Raw genomic sequence first — 20,033 nt, forward strand, 5'->3', positions numbered from 1 at the left:
TGGCCCAGGGCCCCCTCCAGCCTGTCCTATGTCATGGCCCAGGGCCCCCTCCAGCCTGTCCTATGTCATGGCCCAAGGGCTCTCCAGCCTGTCCTCTCGTTGACCATGGTCCAGGGCTACTGTGTGCTCCAGATGGCAGAACTGAGTAATTAAGAAGAGACTAAGGCCCACGAAGCCTAGATACTATTTGATGCTATGCAGCACCTGATCTAGGAATCAAACAATGCTTTGTAACAAATACGGTGGGGTAGGAAAAGATTCTGCTGCTTACCATGGAAACCTTTAAAGTTGTGGCGTGTTCCATAGGTGAAGGCCCGCATGGCAGCATCCGTACATTCCTTCACCAGACCGACTGCTTCTGCCCCCAGTAATAGTCGGACATTTGAGGCACCAACAAGGTATAGATTCTGGTTTTCTAGAGTTTCTTTCTCATACTTACTTAGCAGTGGTCTAAACAGCAGCTGGGCTCCTGTCAAACACAAGATAGTACAGCATAGAATGAAACAGAAACAAACTTACAGAAAATCAAAATTTATAAAAATACAATGTTTATATTGGTATAAACAATGTAAGTCTATGATCTAAGTAAAAAGAAATATAAGGAAGTTTGGGATAGAAGTTAATTCCTGTGTGTGGATATGTATGGATATGTGGATATGAGTGCACGTGTGGATATGTACATGTGTTGAATGTGTACATGTGTGCATGTGCATGTGCATGTTGATGTTCACTGTCTTCCTCAATTGTTCTCATTTTCTGAGACATGGCTGCTCACTGAACCTGTCACTCACCAACTTAGCTAGACTAGCTGACCAGCAGCTCCCAGGGTCATCCGGTATTCGTACTCCCTGCTCTGGGATTACAGATGTATACCATTGTGCCTAGCTTTTAATGTGTGTACTAGAGATAAAAAGAAGTCCTCCTACTTACACGACAATCACTCCTCCCTCCCACTGACCCATCTCCCTACATCTAACTAACTCATCTTCCCACCCCACTGACTCATCTCCCCACCCCCACTGACCATCTCCCCACCCCACTAACCCATCTCCCCACCCCCATGACCATCTCCACACGTCCCTGGCCATCTCCCCACCCCACTGACCCATCTCCCTACCCCCACCCCCATAACCATCTCCACACGTCCCTGACCCATCTCTCCACTCCCAACTTAGAGCAGCACTGAGCAGCACTGGAGGTGGAGTACAAGGCTGTCCCTCTGAGCAGGTTCCTCTGCCTGACGCTTTTGTAGAGATGGGCTGTGTTCAAGGCTGTTCCTTTCACAGTGTCAGTCACATCTTCACCAGGCTGCAGGTTCCCACACACTCTGCTAGGCTCTGAGTGTGAGGAAGAGCACAGTAGAGGAAGAGACTTGGTGTAACTCCCGGGAGGACATGATGCCATACTGTGTATTAAAAAGCACCGCCTGGCAGGTGATTCTCATCACTTGCTTTCATTCTCCAAAGTTTCTGTCTTATCATTGCCTAGTCTACATTTAACAGTTCTATTCTCTGTGCTCTGGCTAAGTCTCCCCTTGACACAGTGACTGAGGGAAACCCAGTCTTTACTAGTGAGCCTCTCTGTGGTCTGCCCTTTCCACTGTTGGCTGGGTCTGTCCAGAGTCCTAGACTACAGCCCTTTCCTTCAGGAACAAAGGATTCCACTGCTTCATTGGATGCTTCTAAGACGTCTGATCCTTTGCACTGGACCTAGTTTTGTTTTCTTTTTCCTGGAAGGTCTGTTATGCTTAATCCCTAGGGTTCTGAAACTCCCTTTCTTTGGTGCAGCTGGTCACAGGGTACACCCTTTCCCCGAAAGCCAGAGGGGTCCTGAGAGCCCGCTTGCTGACTGGTGTGTGCTCCGACCTGGTTCTTCCTCTCTTTCCTTGCCCTCCAGCTTTGCTCTCTGCTCTTGAAGGCCTTCTAGTGTCACCTCAGCTACTCAGTGACTGCACATGGGATTTATGTTTCACTTTATAAAGCTGCTTTTCCTACAAGACTGTCTTCCAACACATTCTTCACTTGTGGGTGGCTTCTACCTGCCTCCTTTTCGTGGGTGTCACTGTCCCCCCTGTGTCAAGCACATGGCAGTCTTCCTTCTGTTGGCTCTTGGGGTCAACAGAAACAGGAAAGGGTGGGGAAGGAGAATGGTGTCTTCCTTCTCAATGGATCTTCTCTAGCCTTCCACAGAAGCAAGAGTGAACCTGAGGCTTCAGTGGCAGCACCAGGTGGATGCTGTGCAGATCCTGCAGGTCTTCAGAGCTCACTGTCCTCCCATTCTGGGTCTCTAGGGTGCCAGCCTATTTCTCAGCCATCTCCAATCCCACAGGATTTTGTATTTTATAAAATGGTCCTTCTGGTTTTCAGGTTTTTGTCTTGGTTGGTTGGCTGGTGTTTTTCTTGACTGTTTTGTTTTGTTCACCATGGGTTTAGCAGGAGGTCAGAGACAATAAAATCAAAAGTGGTCTAGCAAATGCACACCCTTCCCCTGGGGGTCCAGAGTACCTTCTGCTACAATTGCCCAAGTGGGGCAGTGCAACTGTCCCTCCCCTCCCTAGTGTTCCTAAAGACACAGGAAGCTAAGGACTCATGGCAGTGACTCTTAAATCACAGAAATGTAAAGAGGGGGCTCCAGTCCAGTTGAAAATTCCTTAAATTTCTGAAAGAAAATATTCTTTCCCTTTGGTTCAATTACTTCTAAAGACATTTTATTTCCACTTTTGTCCAAAAATCTATTCTTAAGGCATCAATTTCCAGTCACCATCATTGACTTCAGGCCTCAGCCAGCATGGCTAGTGGCTCTGTGTATCCTAGGGGCTGTCTGCTCACCCAAAGCCCTCAGCTTTGTTAACAGCTCAAGCTCCTGTTGCTCTTCACAGAGGACTAAGCCATAGTGTTTGAAGTTATCTCCATCATTCCACAACATGGTGTCAAATTGTCCCCAACCCTTTTCTTTCCCTTCATTTATTACAGCAGGCAGAATTATGGCTCACATGTGTGTACTGCATACTTCACGTGTGTGTATAGCACACTTCATGTGTGTGCTGCACACCTCACATGTGTATTATGCACTCCTTATATGTGTATACTCCATACTTCATATGTGTCTATAGCACATCTAACATGTGTATACTGCATACCTCACATATATAGTGTACACTTCATGTTTGTTTACTGCACAATTCACATGTGTATACTACATATTTCACATGTGTGTACTGCATGCTTTGCATGTGTGTACTGCACACTTTGCATGTGTGTATGGCACACTGCCCTTACAGTTCATCGGCTAACTGAATTGTCATTCGGTGTCTAGAAATCGCTGTTCATTTTGCCCACCTGGACAGTGTTTGCAGGCAGAAATCAGATGTATCCCTGCCATGGCATCATAATGACCCATAGTGCTCAGCAGTTTGTGTCTACTTACGTGAGACATATTTATGATGCTCCTACCATGTGGCAAGCTCCCTCTGGGCACTGTTTTAGACATGGCATTTAGAAACATGTAGAAAGCCACTTACAGGGCTCATGATCTAGTGTTGATTGAAAAATCTTTCAAGCTCCAATAGGTCATACAGAGCCCAGAGATAGCATGTAAAACACATTTGCAGACACACATCAGCCACTATCATGACCAAGCTGGCAGAGTAACATTTCCACTAACCTCCATCTTTCTTTTTGGCGATGATTCTATTTTTGAGCCATTCTTTGGTTTCATCTTTGACATCCTGGGCGAGTTCTATGACCACTAGAGGTGTGAAGGAACTCTCACAAGTATCCAGCGTTGATAAAGTCACTCTCATCTTTGGCAAACTTACTGAAAATTAAAACAAAAAGCAAAATCCAGTCATTCTGGGAGGAAAGCGGTGTGCTACTCACTGCACTGTGCTGGCTAAGCAGCGTCATTACAGAAACCTCTTCTCAAACTACACAGCTAAAGTGGCACACTAAGTAAGGACATAAGACAGGACATCTACTTCTAGCAACCCTCCTGCTGAAGATGACAACACACACATGCACACAAATGCACAAATGCACTTTTTTATTACTTTTTTTTAAACAAGGTCTCATTACATAGCTTCTATCCCTGGCTGACTTGGAACTGGCTATGGACCAGGCTAGCTTCACATTCACATAGATCTACCTGCCTCTCTGCTTCCCGAGTGCTGGGATTAAAGATGTGAACTATATATCTTCACATACACAGTTAGAAAAAAGGCTTTCTAAATGTCACTGAAATGGTGACATGAAAATGTGAGGCCAACATAGACTCCATTTTAGGCCCAGGCCTGACTCCAAAAGGAAAGTCATTCCTTCCAGGAACTGACCGTAACCCAGTCATTAGTCCCAAGAACTAGACCATAAGAACAGACCGTAAATTCCAAGAGCAAGGCTATAAAATCACTCATCCAGAGAAGAGTCTGGAGATAACCACAAATATGGGGAAATATCTTCTCTCAGGATGAGCCATTTGTGCTGGGCAGCCTCATATGGTTTGAGCCTCTCATCCTGTGGTTCAAGTCACAGGATTGCAGACCACTGACCACATGAACACAAAGCCAATCAGAAACCGGCCCATGTACCATCCTCAGCACCCACCAATAAAGTTTTAGATTACTAAACAGTAGCTAAAATCCCCCGCGTTCCCTATAGAAAGGCCTGTGTTGTGTGCCTTTGTCTGTCATCTTCGCCATTTTTGTAAGTGGCCGACCCCTGCATACAGGCTTTTTCCTTTTGTAAAATAAAAACACACTTGTCAATTGCATATGTGAGTGGTGGTCTCTGTGTGTTTTCAGACTTAAACTTTTGTTGTATTGGCCAGGAAGTGCCCAAGGCCCTCATCACATTGAGTGTTTGGCCACCTGTTGGTGAGTGAGTGCTCTGTCTGTATCTGTCTGTGTCTGTCTATGCCCCGGGATGCCTAGACAGTCTGAGTCTGAATGGCTTACGCCAATTTCTAGAAGCCTGAGTGATTTAAGTAGATGCACCAGTGGAACCTGTGCCAAGTAGGTCAAAAACGGCTCTGACACACTTGATCCTTGATCCCACTAGTTCACTCCTGCCACACAGAACCCACTTGTAGGACAGGCCTTTGTTCTGAATTTTGGTTCTTTTTCTCACACTGTACTGGTACATTTCTATTTGTATTGTCCTTTTGTGCCTCTATTTGTTGATTTTAAACATGGGCCAAACCAGTTCCACCCACTTGAGTCTTGTGTTAGATCATTTCAAGAAGGTCTGTAAGTTAGCGCCAGACAAGATCCTCATGTAGAAAAGAAAAAGATGTCTGTCTTTTACAGAAATGACTGGCCCACTTTCAATGTGAGATGGCCAGAAGAAGAAATCTCTGACTGACCCACCATCTATAGGGTTAAGGACGTTGTCTATGGAAAGCCAGGCCACTGGGATCAGGTTGCCTATATAACCACCTGGCAAACCCTGGTGGAAGAGCTTCCTGCCTGGTTAAAATCCTTCCTTCCTCCCCCTAGGGGCTGTCACTGCTGTGACAGCAGAGAAAAAAGAAAAGGAGAGAGGGCTAGGCCATCAGCTCCCCTTTCTGCCATCCTGCCCCCTCAGGAGATTGTGAAGAGGAAGTTCTCTCTCCACACTTCATTCCCTTCACCATCAGGAAACTGCTATGTGTGGAAATCTGGGGCAGGAGGGGAAGCTGCAGGGGAGAGAGGTGGAGAGAGAAGCCAGAGCAAGACAAGCTGTGGGGGGAAACAGCAAGTCCACCACTCACTGGGGCCGAGGAACAGTCTGAGGGCAAGTCTACTACACTTCTCCATGTACATCCCTCCCTCGCCCACCCCATGCAAAGGGAAGGCAGCAGTTTATTCACTGACCTTTCTCCTCTAGTGACCTCTACAACTGGAAGCTACAAAGTCCCAAATTTTCTCAAAAGCCTACAAAACTTATTGTTAGACTCTGTTCTTTTTACCCATCAGCCTGTATGGGATGGTTGTTACCAATTGTTCCAGATCCTCTTTACCACTGAAGAAAGAGAGAGGATCCTGACCGAGACCTGGAAATTGGTTCTGGGCCCAGAAAGGACAACAACCCGACACATCAAGAGGAGTTCCCCTTGACCTGGTCTGATTGGGACTTCAACACTGCAGCAGATAGGGAGAGATTAAAGGTCTACCTCCAGACTCTAATGTGGCGTCTCTGGGCAGCTGCAAAGTGGCCAATAAATTTGTTCAAAGTGAGCCAGGTATGGCAGGAACAGGATGAGTCACCAGAACAGTCACTAGAAGCTTACTGAACTTACACACACTTAAACCCAGAGGCCAAGGAGAACCAGTTGGCAGTAAATATGGCCTCTGTCAATCAGGGAACACTAGACATTCACCGAGGTCAGGATTACAGAAGGATCAGTGTGCTTACTGTAAGAAGTTAGGACTTCCTACGAGAAAAGTGAATGCTCTGAGCAGAAAACCCCCACAGAAGCTAAGGTGCTGGAGCTAGAGGAAATGAGTGAATAGGGGAGACAAGGCTCGGCACCCCTTCTCGAGCCTTAGGTAACCCTAAAAGTGGAAGGGAAGCCCATCAAGTTTCTCGTAGACACAGGGGTACAACACTCCATTCTAAAACAACCCCTGAAGCCATTATCTCAAAGATAAACCTGGGTACAGGGGGCAAAGAGAATGCACTGATACCCACTGAGTACAGCAAGCCCACCCAAATGTCAGTCTGATGCAGTATGTAGATGTGCTATGTCAGTCTGATGCAGTATGTAGATGTGCTATGTCAGTCTGATGCAGTACGTAGACGCGCTATGTCAGTCTGATGCAGTACGTAGACGCACCATGTCAGTCTGATGCAGTATGTAGACGTGCCATGTCAGTCTGATGCAGTATGTAGATATGCCATGTCAGTCTGATGCAGAATGTAGATGTGCTATGCCATGTCTGATGCAGTATGTAGACATGCCATGTCTGATGCAGTATGTAGACTTGCCATGTCTGATGCAGTACGTAGACGCGCCATGTCAGTCTGATGCAGTATGTAGACNTGCCATGTCAGTCTGATGCAGTATGTAGACGTGCCATGTCAGTCTGATGCAGTATGTAGACTTGCTATGTCAGTCTGATGCAGTATGTAGACGCGCCATGTCAGTCTGATGCAGTATGTAGACTTGCCATGTCAGTCTGATGCAGTATGTAGACGCGCCATGTCAGTCTGATGCAGTATGTAGACGCGCCATGTCAGTCTGATGCAGTATGTAGACGCGCNGATGCAGTATGTAGACGCGCCATGTCAGTCTGATGCAGTATGTAGACGTGCCATGTCAGTCTGATGCAGTATGTAGACGCGCCATGTCAGTCTGATGCAGTATGTAGACGTGCCATGTCAGTCTGATGCAGTATGTAGACTTGCCATGTCAGTCTGATGCAGTATGTAGACGCGCTATGTCAGTCTGATGCAGTATGTAGACGCGCTATGTCAGTCTGATGCAGTATGTAGACGCGCTATGTCAGTCTGATGCAGTATGTAGACTTGCTAATTGCTGCTGACACCATGGTGGCCTGTAAAGCCACCACTAAGGAAGTCCCCAAAACACTGGGAAGACTGGGTTCCATGGTTTGCCAAGAAAGCTCAGCTCTGCCATCTTGGGAATACATACTCAAGGGGGAAGGAGAGATGGCTGTCAATTACAAGGAAAGAGACAATCCAAAGGATCCCCTGGCCCACTGATCACCAGAAGTAAGGGAATCCCTGGGGTCGGCCAGGTTTTGTAGGCTCTGGATCCCTGGGTTTCCTGAACTGGCCCACCCTCTGTATGAGGTGACCCGCGGAGGGAAAGCTCCATTGGAATGGACTGAGCAAGTGGAGGGGGCATTCAGCAAGGCCAAAGCTATCTTATTAGAGGCTCTTGTGTTGGCCTTGCCAGATGTCACCAAGCCATTCCGTCCACTTATACGTGGAGGAGAGTTAAGGAATAGCAAAAGGGGTCCTTACCCAGTCTCTCAGGCCCTAGGAAAGACCGGTGGCCTATGTCAAAATGACTGGACCCAGTGACGACTGGATGGCCCCCATGGCTCTGGATAATAGTGCCCATCACCTTGCTGGTCAAAGACTCAGACCCTTGAGCTGACACTCATTCCCCCTGTGCCACTGAAGGGTTCTCAAGCCTCCTCCTGACAGGCTGCTAACCAACACCAGGCTAACCTATTACCAGACTCTGCTCCTGAACCCTTCCCCAAATCAAGTTCATCACCACCAGTGCCCTTAACCCAGTAATCCTGTTCCATGACTCAGACTGGATGGTTCTTTACATGACTGTTCAGAGACTCCGAGTCACCTACAAGGGACAAGACCAGACTTTAAGGACATTCCCCTTAAGGAAGCAGAATTAACATGGTATAGAGAAGGCAGCAGTTTTGTCAAAGGTGCCAACTGATATGCAGGGGCTAAATGATCACCAAGGATAGAACTGTATGGGCAAAAGCCCTGTTTCAGGGGTATCAGCCCAGAAAGCACTAAGGCCCTACAGCTAGGCCAAGAAAAAAGACTCAATATCTACATAGATAGCCAGTATGCCTTTGCAACCACACATGTTCATAGGGCCATAGGAAAGAGGGCTTCTCATCTCAGAAGGAAAAACTGTCTAAAATATGCAGGAGAGCCTAAATTAGGATCCTGCAAGCAGTGTGGCTGCCCAACAAAGCAGCGGTCATCACTGCCCTAGATACTAAAGGAAGATGGCGCCATTCCTACAGGAAACAACTGGGCAGCACTCCAGGTCACCACTACCCTAATGGCCCACCTGCCCCGGATGGTTGACAACCACATTGCCTGAGGTCTCAACTTACAACGACAAGAAATTACAGAGGATCCAAACCTTCTTGGCAGTACACAAGGAAAAGGGATGGTACAGGACCCTGATGGAAGGATTCGCAGGAAACTAATACTTTTTGCTTCTTCAGCACCAGTGAGGAACCCCACTCATCTCCATCTCAGTAATGGAAAAGAGACAAAAGAGCAGAGGATGGGAGGCTGGAAAGGTTTGGGCTTAATGGTATATCATGGACTTTATAAGGGAACTCCTCTTCCAGATACAAAAATAAATAGAGCCGTCTGGACATCTCCCACACACACACCTATAGCTATAGGACCAGCAGCACTGGCAATACCAATGCCTGTCCTAAAAACCACAACTTCAGCCTCAACTTCAGATCCCTCCTCCATTATACGCTCAGTCTTGCCCCTGTCATCATGCCCCTCCTTAGGACCGTCAGCGCATCCGTCCTGCTTAGACTGCTCAACTTTACCTGTAATTGTATTAACTCCACCACTAACCTCACCCAGGCCGCCATACTATACTGGCTGGGATAACCACAGTTAATTTGCCTACACCCCTAAAAAGCCCACCAAGGTGGTCCTGGGGAAGGACCTCTTTCCTCTCACCCTTCAAGCAGTGACTGGAAAGGGGCTGTAATAGGAAAAGGAAAAAACTAATCAGAAACCGACTCATGTAGCATTCCCAGCACCCACCAGTGAAGTTTAGGTTACCAAATCCTAGTTAAAATTCCCCACGTTCCCTATAGAAAGACCTGTGCGCCTTTGTCTGTCATTGTCACCAGTTTTGTAAGTGGAACCCTTGTATGCAGGCTTCTTGCTTTTGCAAAATAAAAACACTCTTGCCAATGGCACATATGAGTGGTGGTCTCTGTTGGCACTTTCAGACTTAATAAAAACAATGTCATCATTCATAGCAAGAGGAAACAGAGTGTTGGTATCAGGATCTCTGAACCCAGTGACATCATACCTAGGCAACAGCCTGACCCGCACACCTCTTGTCTAGGCAACAGGCACCATATTCCCAAAATCCACTTAACTCACCTCCCACCTTTACCTGCAGCTATGTCACTATCCATACAAAAAGGAAGACCCCTCTGATCTCTCTCTCTCTCTCTCTCTCTCTCTCTCTCTCTCTCTCTCTCTTTCTCTTTCTCTTTCTCTTTCTCTTTCTCTCTCGCCCCCCTTATCTTTTCACTGCCACCTTTGCCCTTCTCTCCTTCAATAAACCTCATGTGGACCTGTTTGGCCTGGTGTGGTCTTTCTGGAGCCGAGTAACACACACAACACAGAGTGCTTCCTGGGAGCAGCTGTCGACTTTGTTAAGGACACAACGATCAAGGTAAGCAGAGCTTTGGTCAGCTGGGAGAGGCTCCCTTTACTGATTGCCCACTGCACAGGAGAGGCTGGCCCAAGTACCTACTCACCTAATTCCACTAAATCCTCCTAAAAGATAAATAATTTAATACTTTCCTCTTCTTGTTTTTTTTTTTTTTTTTTTTTTTATAAAAGAATCAATGAATTTTTATGTATCCGTGTGAGTATCTGTGTTTGTATGTGTGTGTGTTGTATTTGTGGGGTGTGTGTGCGTGCAGACCTTTTGGATCCTTCCAGTTTAAGGTGTCTATGGGCTCCCAGTTTGTTACACTGTAGATGCTGGAGTCTGAATACTTCAGCAAAATTGAATGTTTCAAAGATAAGAAGATAACAAAGGCTACAAAACAAAACAAAAAACACAAACAAAAAACTTCAGCAGCCACAAAACCAACCAACCAGATCAGGGATTCCACCTCCAGTGACAGGCGCTGAGGAACTGAATCAAATCAGAGACTCAGCAGAACAAGGGGACTCAGAGGAGGGGCCTTTGGGCTTCCTTGAAGTTTTTCTTAGACGATAGAGACAGAGACCAAGGATAAACAGTGGCTCTCACCACTTTCTCCAGACCAGCTGTCTCACAGCAGGGGGCTGAATGGGTTGTTTGCATAATGTCTTTGAATGGGATAAACTAGGGACTTGAAGCTTCTTGCCTGAGGCATTCCTTAGGCAGTAGGAGGCGTGTTCCCTTCCGGTGGAGTAAACAAAAGTGTAAGGAACAGAGTTCACACTGAAGGAAGACTATTGTATGCACACTACAACTAGCTGTGACCAATACACCCTGGATGGAGAGGGAGTCCAGCCAAAGACAGGACAGTGGTCTGCAGTTAAGCCACTTGACAGACACTGAATGAACATTCCCCGTCTTCACTGTCGCACGTCTGGACTTTTGTGCTAGTCTGCTGTGTTGCATGGACATAGACTAAACTCCAGCCACTGTTAGGTGAGAGTTCAAGAACTACAGGCCAGAACACCCTGGGGAGGGACTAGCTGTCCTCCATGCTTCTCTCACCTGTCCAGGGACCCTGGTTTGGACTGATCAACCTTTCTCCCTACCCTGAAAATAGTGTAGACTTTGAGTCTGGCCTATAACAGGCTTTTGAAACCAATATCAGGTTTAAATTACACACTCCCCACTAGAGCAGCCTTCTCCATTGCATATCCAAATACTAACCAAATAACCCACATGTGCTTGGGTTTTTTTGTTTGTTTGTTTGTTTTTGTTTTGTTTTGTTTTTTCGAGACAGGGTTTCTCTGTATAGCCCTGGCTGTCCTGGAACTCACTTTGTAGACCAGGCTGGCCTCGAACTCAGAAATTCGCCTGCCTCTGCCTCCCAAGTGCTGGGATTAAAGGCGTGCGCCACCACCGCCCAGCGTGTGTGCTTGGTTTTAAATGTCTACTTGACACAACTTAGAAACTCCTTACAGAAAAACCTCAGTTGAGGAAGTGTCTGGATAAGGTTGGCTTGTGGCTATGGTGTTGGGACAAGGCCTTAATGGTTAATTGGTGTAGAAGATGCAGACCATTGAGGGTAGCCCCTAGGCTGGGCCATGAGATATGCAAACGTGGAGAAGGCGGCTGAGTTTAAACAGCAAGCAGGCAAGCCGCTTGGGAGCATTTGTTTCTCTCTGCTCTTGGCTAGGGATGTCAGGTGACCTGCAGCCTCGAGCTCCTGCCTCTGGCTTCCCCTCCATGATGGACAGAAACCTAGAACTGTAAGCTGAAGTAAGCCCTTCCTCCCCTAAATTCCTTTTGGCCAGGGTGTTTTATCTCAGCAGCAGAAAGTTGGAGCACTGTGTCTCCAGGTGCTTCAGATGCAGTGTGAAGATGCACAGGAACCACAGGTCATTGTGCCGAGTTCTTCATTCAAGCCTAGATCTGCTCAGCTTCTAGGACCAGGCAAGATCTGCTGGGTTAGGAGTGGTTTAGCTGTAGACCAGCAGGCTAAGTTCTATGAAGACATCAACTAATGCTTCCAAACAGCTAATGGTTTCTTCAGAATAGTTACTCACAAGTCTTGGCCCTCAAAAGGGCCATGGCTTAGCTTCATAGCCTTCAAAATACAGACAATAACCTCAACCAACATGTATCATGTGCTTGAAGCCAGCCTGAGCTGCATGGTGAGTTTAAGACAGTAGTCTACCAAAGGAATGCAGAGGCTCAGCTTATGGCCTCCACAACGTAAGTAATATCAATAAACATGTATTATGTGTTTGTTACAACCATGCCACGATAGAGCCTAATAATATCAAGTCATTACCGAGCGGGCTCAGGGAAGAGGAACCAGGAAGCAGAGAAGACTAAAAAGAGGGTCTGCCTAGTCTCTTAATGGTGGCTGGGAAGTGACAACCTTCTGTTTGTCACACGTAAGACATGGCTTCCAGTTGGGGTAAATGAGAACTCTGGAGGAGAGAGAGCAGAGTGTTCAGAGGACAGACATCAAAGGTCAGCTCCCTAAACATTCTCCATTGTCTGATGTGGTGCATAGTCTATCTTATTCATAATCACCAGGTCATAAAACAATCTTTCTGAGAAAACCAAAACAGGCCTCTCTTCAAAGCAGATACATGAGCACTCCTAGAAACCCATAATGAACACTGCTTGCTGTTTATTCTCACTTAAGAGACTCTGTGCCATTCATTGTCCAAGGTAGACCCTTAACAGTATTGGCAATATATGGCAAGCAAGTGATAATATCTCTCACATGCAGAGCGCCTAGAAATTAACAGGAAGACAACAATAACAACAACAAACAAAAACCCACTCACTAAACAAAAACACAACTGTCAAAACAATCATACCAATCAAATCTGAAAAGACATTTAAGGTCAGTAATAAAACAAATGGTAACAAGATACATCCCTATTTCCAACTATCTTCCTATTGCCAAGCAAACCAGCAATAAGAAATATGTCTACATAGTAACAACAGTGCTATTTCCATAAATTTACCCCAAGAAGAAAATTAAACGAAATATATCTAGACATTCATTACTACTTTATTAATGAAATTTGTCTCTAAAGGATCTTTAAAGCAAATGTGAATATAAAAATTCATTATTTTATTGTATTTATTTAGGGTATATATGCAAAGAAACAACAACAAAGACAACCTAATATTGTAACAGCCCACTATATACATTAAAAATTATATTGGGAGGCTGGAGAGGTGGCTCAGTTGGTAAGAGCACTGACTGCTCTTCCAGAGGTCCTGAGTTCAATTTCCAACTCACACATGGTGGCTCACAGTCATCTGTAATGTATCTGATTCCCTCTTCTGGTGTGTGTAAAGACAGAGCACTCATATACATAAAATAAACAAACAAATATCTTAAGAAATTATACTTAGTTATTAATAGATGCCAACTCCTCTCATAATGTTTTAAGAAAACTGTACTTAACGATTCCATGTAAAATGTACACTAAATATTACTAAGTAATACCAGAAGATGAGCTGAGTTCAAATTCCCAGAACCCACATAAAAATCAAGATGTGGACATGCACATCTGTGACCCAGAGCTGTGGGAGAACAGAAACAGGAGCATCTCTGGGGCTTGCTGGCCACCATCTTAATTCCAGAGAGAGACTTGTCTCAAAGGAATAGGCAGAGAAGGATAAGGTCAGAATCCCAATTCCTCCTCTGGCCTCAGAAAGCAAATGCACAGGAATGCGCACACACACACACACACACACACACACCTATCACATCCGTCAGAATTGCTTAGGTTCACTGTGAGCAATACAAACTATGTGAAGAGTGAAGGGCAGCAGGCAGGCAGGCCCTGGTGATCACAGCCTGTGAGGACCAGCTGCTTGTCAGTACCTACGCTCAGTTACACAGCAATTGTGTCATCACATGAGCTGCAGTGTACCAGGAGAACAGGTGACCCACTCTTCTACCTCCGATCCTCTCCTTCCCTCTGCTCAGAGTATTTGTCTACCCACTGCAACAGCACTAAAGTATTCTCTCCCGACCCCCTTCTTCATATGATACTTCTTGGGTGGCCCTGTCTGGGGGGTTCCCATACCTCTCTGTGCTCTGCAAGCAGCAGGATATGGGTATGACAAACTTTCACACTATAGTAACTGGCAATGGGATGCTGGCCTCCATCTTACCTGGCTCACTGGCAGCCCTGACAGCTTGAGTAAGAGTTGTGTGGTGAAAACACCCTTGGCCTAAATTAAGTTCTGTGACTCACTTTGCCAGGAGTCGCAATGGGAATTTGTTCTGCCATTGCCACACAGAGGAAACAGAAAAGAGGAGCCAAGATACTAGACAGTGTGGGCTTTAGTGTGCAGCACACATGGCTGTATCAGGGACAACAGATCAACCTCCAGGCATCAAGGGGCAGGACGGTTTTCTCCTCTGTATTCAGCTTGCCCCTGATCAGGACAACAGCCAGAGTGACCAGAAAGCTGAGCAGCCAAGGTTTCTCAGGGGCCCTGCACAGGCTCCAGAAAGCTGCAGTGGGCTGTGTTCTCTTTCACCATGTATTGGATTACCAACAGAGCACAGAACCCTACTGTACATACACACTAGCCACCTGATCTTTGGCCCATAAGAGGTAGATCTGAATGGTGCTTAAGAAGCAGAGAAAGACACTGAGTTCACAGGGAGGAGGTAGGGTGGGGCAATTGTGCATGGAAGGGATTTTTCCAAAGAAAGAATGAGGGTACTGTGTTCTGGGGAGTGCGTTCTTTGTGAATTTAAGCTAGCCAGTGAAATGGTCACAAATTCCCAACTACAGAGGAAATCACATACAGGAGTGTTGTTATGAACCATCTTATTAAGCTGGAAGTGGTGGCACAAATCTGGTCCCAATGCTCTGGGGGCTAAAGTAAGATGGCAAGTTTGAGGCCAGCCTGGACCACAGAGAGTCCCAGAACAGCCTGGTAAGGAGTTGGCACTTGGCACTCTGCTTTTAAGAGAGATTCCTAGTGGGATTCCTATGTAAATCAGAAAGTTAAGACACTTAGATTACCTCATCAGTTCTATTCTGTGGCTCGGTGGTGATGTGCTTGATACAGACTATGACTAAAGCTGTTCTGTTGGAGAGATGGCTCAGGAGGGAGACTGCCTGCCATTCCAGCATGAGGACCTGAGTTCCATCCCCAGGACTCACATTATTATGGTGGGTATCGAAGCGTAAGCTTGGATTCCTGGTTCTGGGCAGGCAGAGATAAGTAGGACCCTGAGCCCCCCCCCCCCCCCCCGAGTCAGCCAGCCTAGCCTGACTGATGAGTTCTCGACCAGTGAGGGACCCTGACTTAAAAACACAAGGTGGAGAGTAACCAGGATGTCCCCTGAGATTGACTCCTGCCCTTTATACATTCACACAGAAAGAGTACCCTTTTTAGTGTGTAATTCACTCAAATAGCAGCTTGTGTCCACAGGAAATGAAAATAAGCAGCCTTCCTAATACACAGCATTCGAGAGATGAATTTAAGGAAGATGCTCTACTGCACAACCCTGCACCTGGTCATCCTGTCTGAGGGGACGCCTTTGTTAAATGCTAAGGACGTACCGTAGGTAAGTACAACACTGGATCCTAACACGAGTGTGAGACTGGCGTGCTTTACTGAGATCTGCAAGTCACTTAATGGAACTGTGTCAGGCTGCTTTCCTGTGTTCAGCAATTGTCGGGCTGAGGCCATACAAGGATCAGGGAAGCCGGCACATGAGAACTCTAACGTCTTTGCAGATACTTTAAAAAAAAACAAAAACAAAAAACCAAAAAAAAAAAACCAAATCATTTCAAAATAAAAATCCTTTATTCCCCCAAATTCCTTAATTTCCCCTTTCTAATAAGTATGTATAAAAACTCCCATGTATTCAAACAGTAGCTTCACATCACAGGTTACGCTGTCAGGGCTTCTATCGCTGATAAGCACCACAACCAAAAGCAACTTGGGGAGGAAAAGGTTCGTTTGGCTTCCATCACCCGGGACACCAAGACAGGAACTCAAAGCAGGAGCTGAAGCAGAGGCCATGGAGGGTGCTGCTTACCAGCTTGCTCAGCCTGCTCTCTTATACAACCCATGGCCGCCTGCCTTGGGCTGGCACCACTGGCAGTGGACTGCATACCCCCACCCCAATCAATCATCAATCAAGAAACTGCCCCACAGATTTGTGTACCTGTCAGTATGATGGAGGGATCTGTTCAGATGAGGATAGTTTGTGTCAAGTTGAAAATAACAACCACAAAAACCAAAAGCAACAACCAGGACAGACATCATTCTGAGCTGGCATCTTCCAAAAGCAGGTATTACTGTGTATAAATGGAGAGAGCTACAGACAACCCATGTATATGCTGTGAGGGACTGGTTCGAAGTAGCGTAGATGGCATTTAAACACTTGCTAATATAATTGCCTTGTTCATCCCTAATTCTACCCCTCCAAGCATGTATTAAACACATAGCTGAAATACTATTATTATTTTAGAAAGAAGTAGCTGTTTGTTCAGTGTGAATTTTTAGTGATCAAGGAAAATGATAAATGAGAAAATGTTAACTTGGGAAAAGTCACAAATTAATATTAGAATACTATTCCATTAATTATATGTGCATTTATATACACAAAAGGAGAGAATTGGCTCCCAAAATTTGACCTCTGATCCCTACACACATTCCATGGTACGCATAAACCTACATTCACACATACAATAATAAGTAAAAAACTTTTAAATATACAAATTAGGAAGAAAGACAAAATGCTACTAGAGGTCATAGAGTTCAGAGCATTCCTACAGAACATTTATATTCTCAACTTTATCCTCTTTTCTGTGTTCCAACCTTTCTAGTTTTCCTCTTTCAACTCACACACACACACACACACACACACACACACACACACGCACACGCACCCACACTACAGTCTTTCAAAATGCACACACGTTACAGTTTACCAGGTCTTGTCTAGGCCTGTCGGATATTCTGCATCTCTCATTTCTCATCAAGAGGACCTAAATTTGGGCTCCAGAACACACCTTAAGCACGCAGTAGAGTGCTTCTGTAATCCCAACTCCAGGTGACACAAACCCTGAGAAGCTGTAGGGCTGAATGGCCTAGACTAGACAGCACAGCAGCAAGAATGAAAAGACACAAAGACATCCCTGTCTCAAACACGGTGGAAGGCAATGGCCCACACCTGTGTCCTCTGTCCTGTACAAGCCTGTGTGCTTCCTTATGCCTGCACTCATACGTTAACCCGAGCACACAAATTTTTAAAACACCAAAACCAACCAACCAACCAAACAAACAAACAAACAAACAAAAAAAAAACCCAAAACCAGAAAACAAAACTATATGCCTAGTAAAGTCACAGCCTCTTTGTGTGAGTGCCCTCGGACCTTCATGCCAGAGAAACATCAAGTATCTCCCTCCCAGTTTACCCTGTTTAAGGGATGCACGGTTGCATTTAAAATTGTTTAAAGACAGAAAGAGTCCTTAGAAATATCTAAGTCCTCTAAGGTTACTGTGACTTTAAATGGAAACCAGACAACTCACGGTGCACCTGAAACTTTTAAAACTCCCGGTATTCGATTACAACACCAGGGTTTAAGGGATTGCGATTCAGCTGTGGAGTGGGAACGAACTTGAAGAGACTTCAATCAGGCGGTCTACGCATTGCCTCAGCTATGGGAATAAACAGGGTTTCGGGTGGGGACAGGGCTCTGCACCCTTCAACCGAGTCATGCGACACCTATCACGGAAAGCGCACAATGGGCCGGGTCAGAAACCTCAGACCGGATCTGTTCACAACCCTAGAGAGACCGCGAGGTGTGACACAATCAAGGCCACCGGGCACCTTCCCCGAAGTGTCAATCAGAGCAGCCCGACAACCGGGGACCCCATGGTCAGTCAGAGCCGGCCCAGCTCCAGGCCTGACGCAAGTCCAAAGCCGGCCGACATCCCCCTGCCTCCGCCGGCTCTCACACCCTTGCGTATCTCTAGCCCCGCCCAGTGCTTCCGTGGCTCTTTCCCTGTCGCGGGGGGCAGCATCCCCAGCGGGCCCACCACACGGACTGCGCTACTCCCCACTCACCGGCCGCCCACGCGGCGTCCTCGGGGACCGCGGGAGCCGGGAGAACCAGGCCCGCGGCGCTAAGGCGGACTGGATTCACGACCGGGGCGTGGCGCCTTGGCCGACAGGAGGCGTCAACGACCGGGAGGGGCGGGGCCTTCCGGCTGTCACTCGGCGTGGGAGGCGGGATCACAGTGAAAGGGGCGGTGCCTTAGCAGTTGTAAGTCCCGAGGAAAGGGGCGGAGGTGTCAGAGCGAAACTTCCCTGGCTGACGCTCGGGAGAGGGGCGGGGCCGCGGCGGGAGGGGCGGGGCCCTGAAGGCTCTCATTTTGGTGGGTTGTGGCGGTGCTGCATGGGCGTGGCCTCATCCGCTGTCAACGTAGTGAGACGTGTTGAAGGCGGGGCTGTGGCGAGTGGGGTGGGGCTTGGCCTGCTGTCACTCACGGCAGAAAGGGAGCCTCATCCGGAGGGGTGGGGCCTCGCTACACGTCACTGTGGTGGGATGGGTGCGGGCTGGGGCTGGCCTTGCTGGGTAGGGAATGGAAAGGATAAGGCTCCTTACGCTTTCCTTTTCTTAATCTCTTAGACCAGAATCCAGCTTGAGCACAAGCTTCGTTTTAGATGAACCTGACTTCCAGGTGATGAGAAGCTCAGGTCAGATTTATTAGTGAAACCCCACCTTACAGTGGTCCATAGTGTTCCCCATCCCCTTAGGCTTCCTAGAACTCTCAGGACACCTGCACACCTCTACCCTCTAGCCTCCACCCTCCACACCCTTCCAGTTTCTGCCTTCCTCCAGGGGACAAGGCCTTCACCCCAACCTCTGGGGGTGTTCCAGTTTGGAGGTTGTCCTCCTAGCCCCCTCACTGCCTTAAGGAGCAATTCTTGGCTGGTTTTCAGCAGAATCCTGAAGCTCTCTTCTCTCTGAAAACCAAGGCACATCTTTCAGGAACTTTAACAATTAGAGTCAATTAACGACTCAGTAGACTTTGGATTTTAGTTGCAGAGTCCCTATTTTCTCAACCCCTGAACTTACATTCATCCTTGCATATAACTTCATTCTTTGGTATCTGATTGAAAACGTTTGAATTTTTTTTGAAAAACAATCGTTATAATGGAATATCTATTAAATCCTTTTTGCTCAGATGATCTTTATAGTGGAGATTGAACCCAGGGCCTTGTGCATCCCAGGGAAGAGAGTAATCTTATCACAGCTGTTTCAGATCAAAGGCAGCAGGTATCAGAGAGAAAGGAAAAACACAAAGCAACAAAACCAAGAGGAATCTCACTACCCTGCACTGGTCTCTCTTCAACTTTGGGGTTCCTTGTCCAATCCACTGCCGCCATTTATTTCATTGCTGTTATATTTTGTCAGATGTTTTAGCAATAAGAGTGAGACACAGGGCATAGTGGGCTTCCTCTAGTTTGGTCAGAAATGGAACCTATCAATCCAATTAAAGAAGGTTTTAGGGGTTGAGGGGACCTCAGCTGGTGAGGTGTTTGTGGTAGGACTTGAGTTAATCCCCTTCACCACAGGAAAAGCTGGGAGTGTAGCACCTGCTTGTAACCTCAGCACAGGCAAGGCAGCACATGGATGTAACCACAGCATAGGGGAAGTAGCACATGTATGTAACCGCAGCACAGGTGAGGCAGCACATGTATGTAACCTCAGCACAGTAAAGGCAGCACATGTATGATATCTCAGCACAGGGGAGGCAGAGACAGAAGGACCCTGGGGGTTGCCAGACAGTCAAGAAATTCCAGGTTCAATGAGACTGTCTCAAAAAAATAAGATAAAAGGTGAGTGATGTTGACCTCTGGCCTCCACAAGCAC

At 46.8% G+C, this 20,033-nt stretch overlaps 1 protein-coding gene across 1 annotated transcript in view; it reads right to left on the reverse strand.

Annotated features, from left to right (window-relative positions):
• Ano10 (anoctamin 10) overlaps positions 1 to 18,334 on the reverse strand; it is a 117,543-nt gene extending 99,209 nt beyond the window's left edge. The window contains exons 1-3 of the mRNA XM_021206019.2: positions 18,221 to 18,334; positions 3,664 to 3,816; positions 272 to 469 (exon numbers count right to left, since the gene is read on the reverse strand). Of these exons, the coding sequence (XP_021061678.1) occupies positions 272 to 469; positions 3,664 to 3,802 (337 nt within the window). The 5' untranslated portion in view covers positions 3,803 to 3,816; positions 18,221 to 18,334. The remainder of the gene's footprint in view (positions 1 to 271; positions 470 to 3,663; positions 3,817 to 18,220) is intronic.
• Positions 18,335 to 20,033: the final 1,699 nt, after the last annotated feature.

This window comes from Mus pahari, chromosome 10, assembly GCF_900095145.1.
Source record: "Mus pahari chromosome 10, PAHARI_EIJ_v1.1, whole genome shotgun sequence".
Lineage (NCBI taxonomy): Eukaryota > Metazoa > Chordata > Mammalia > Rodentia > Muridae > Mus > Mus pahari.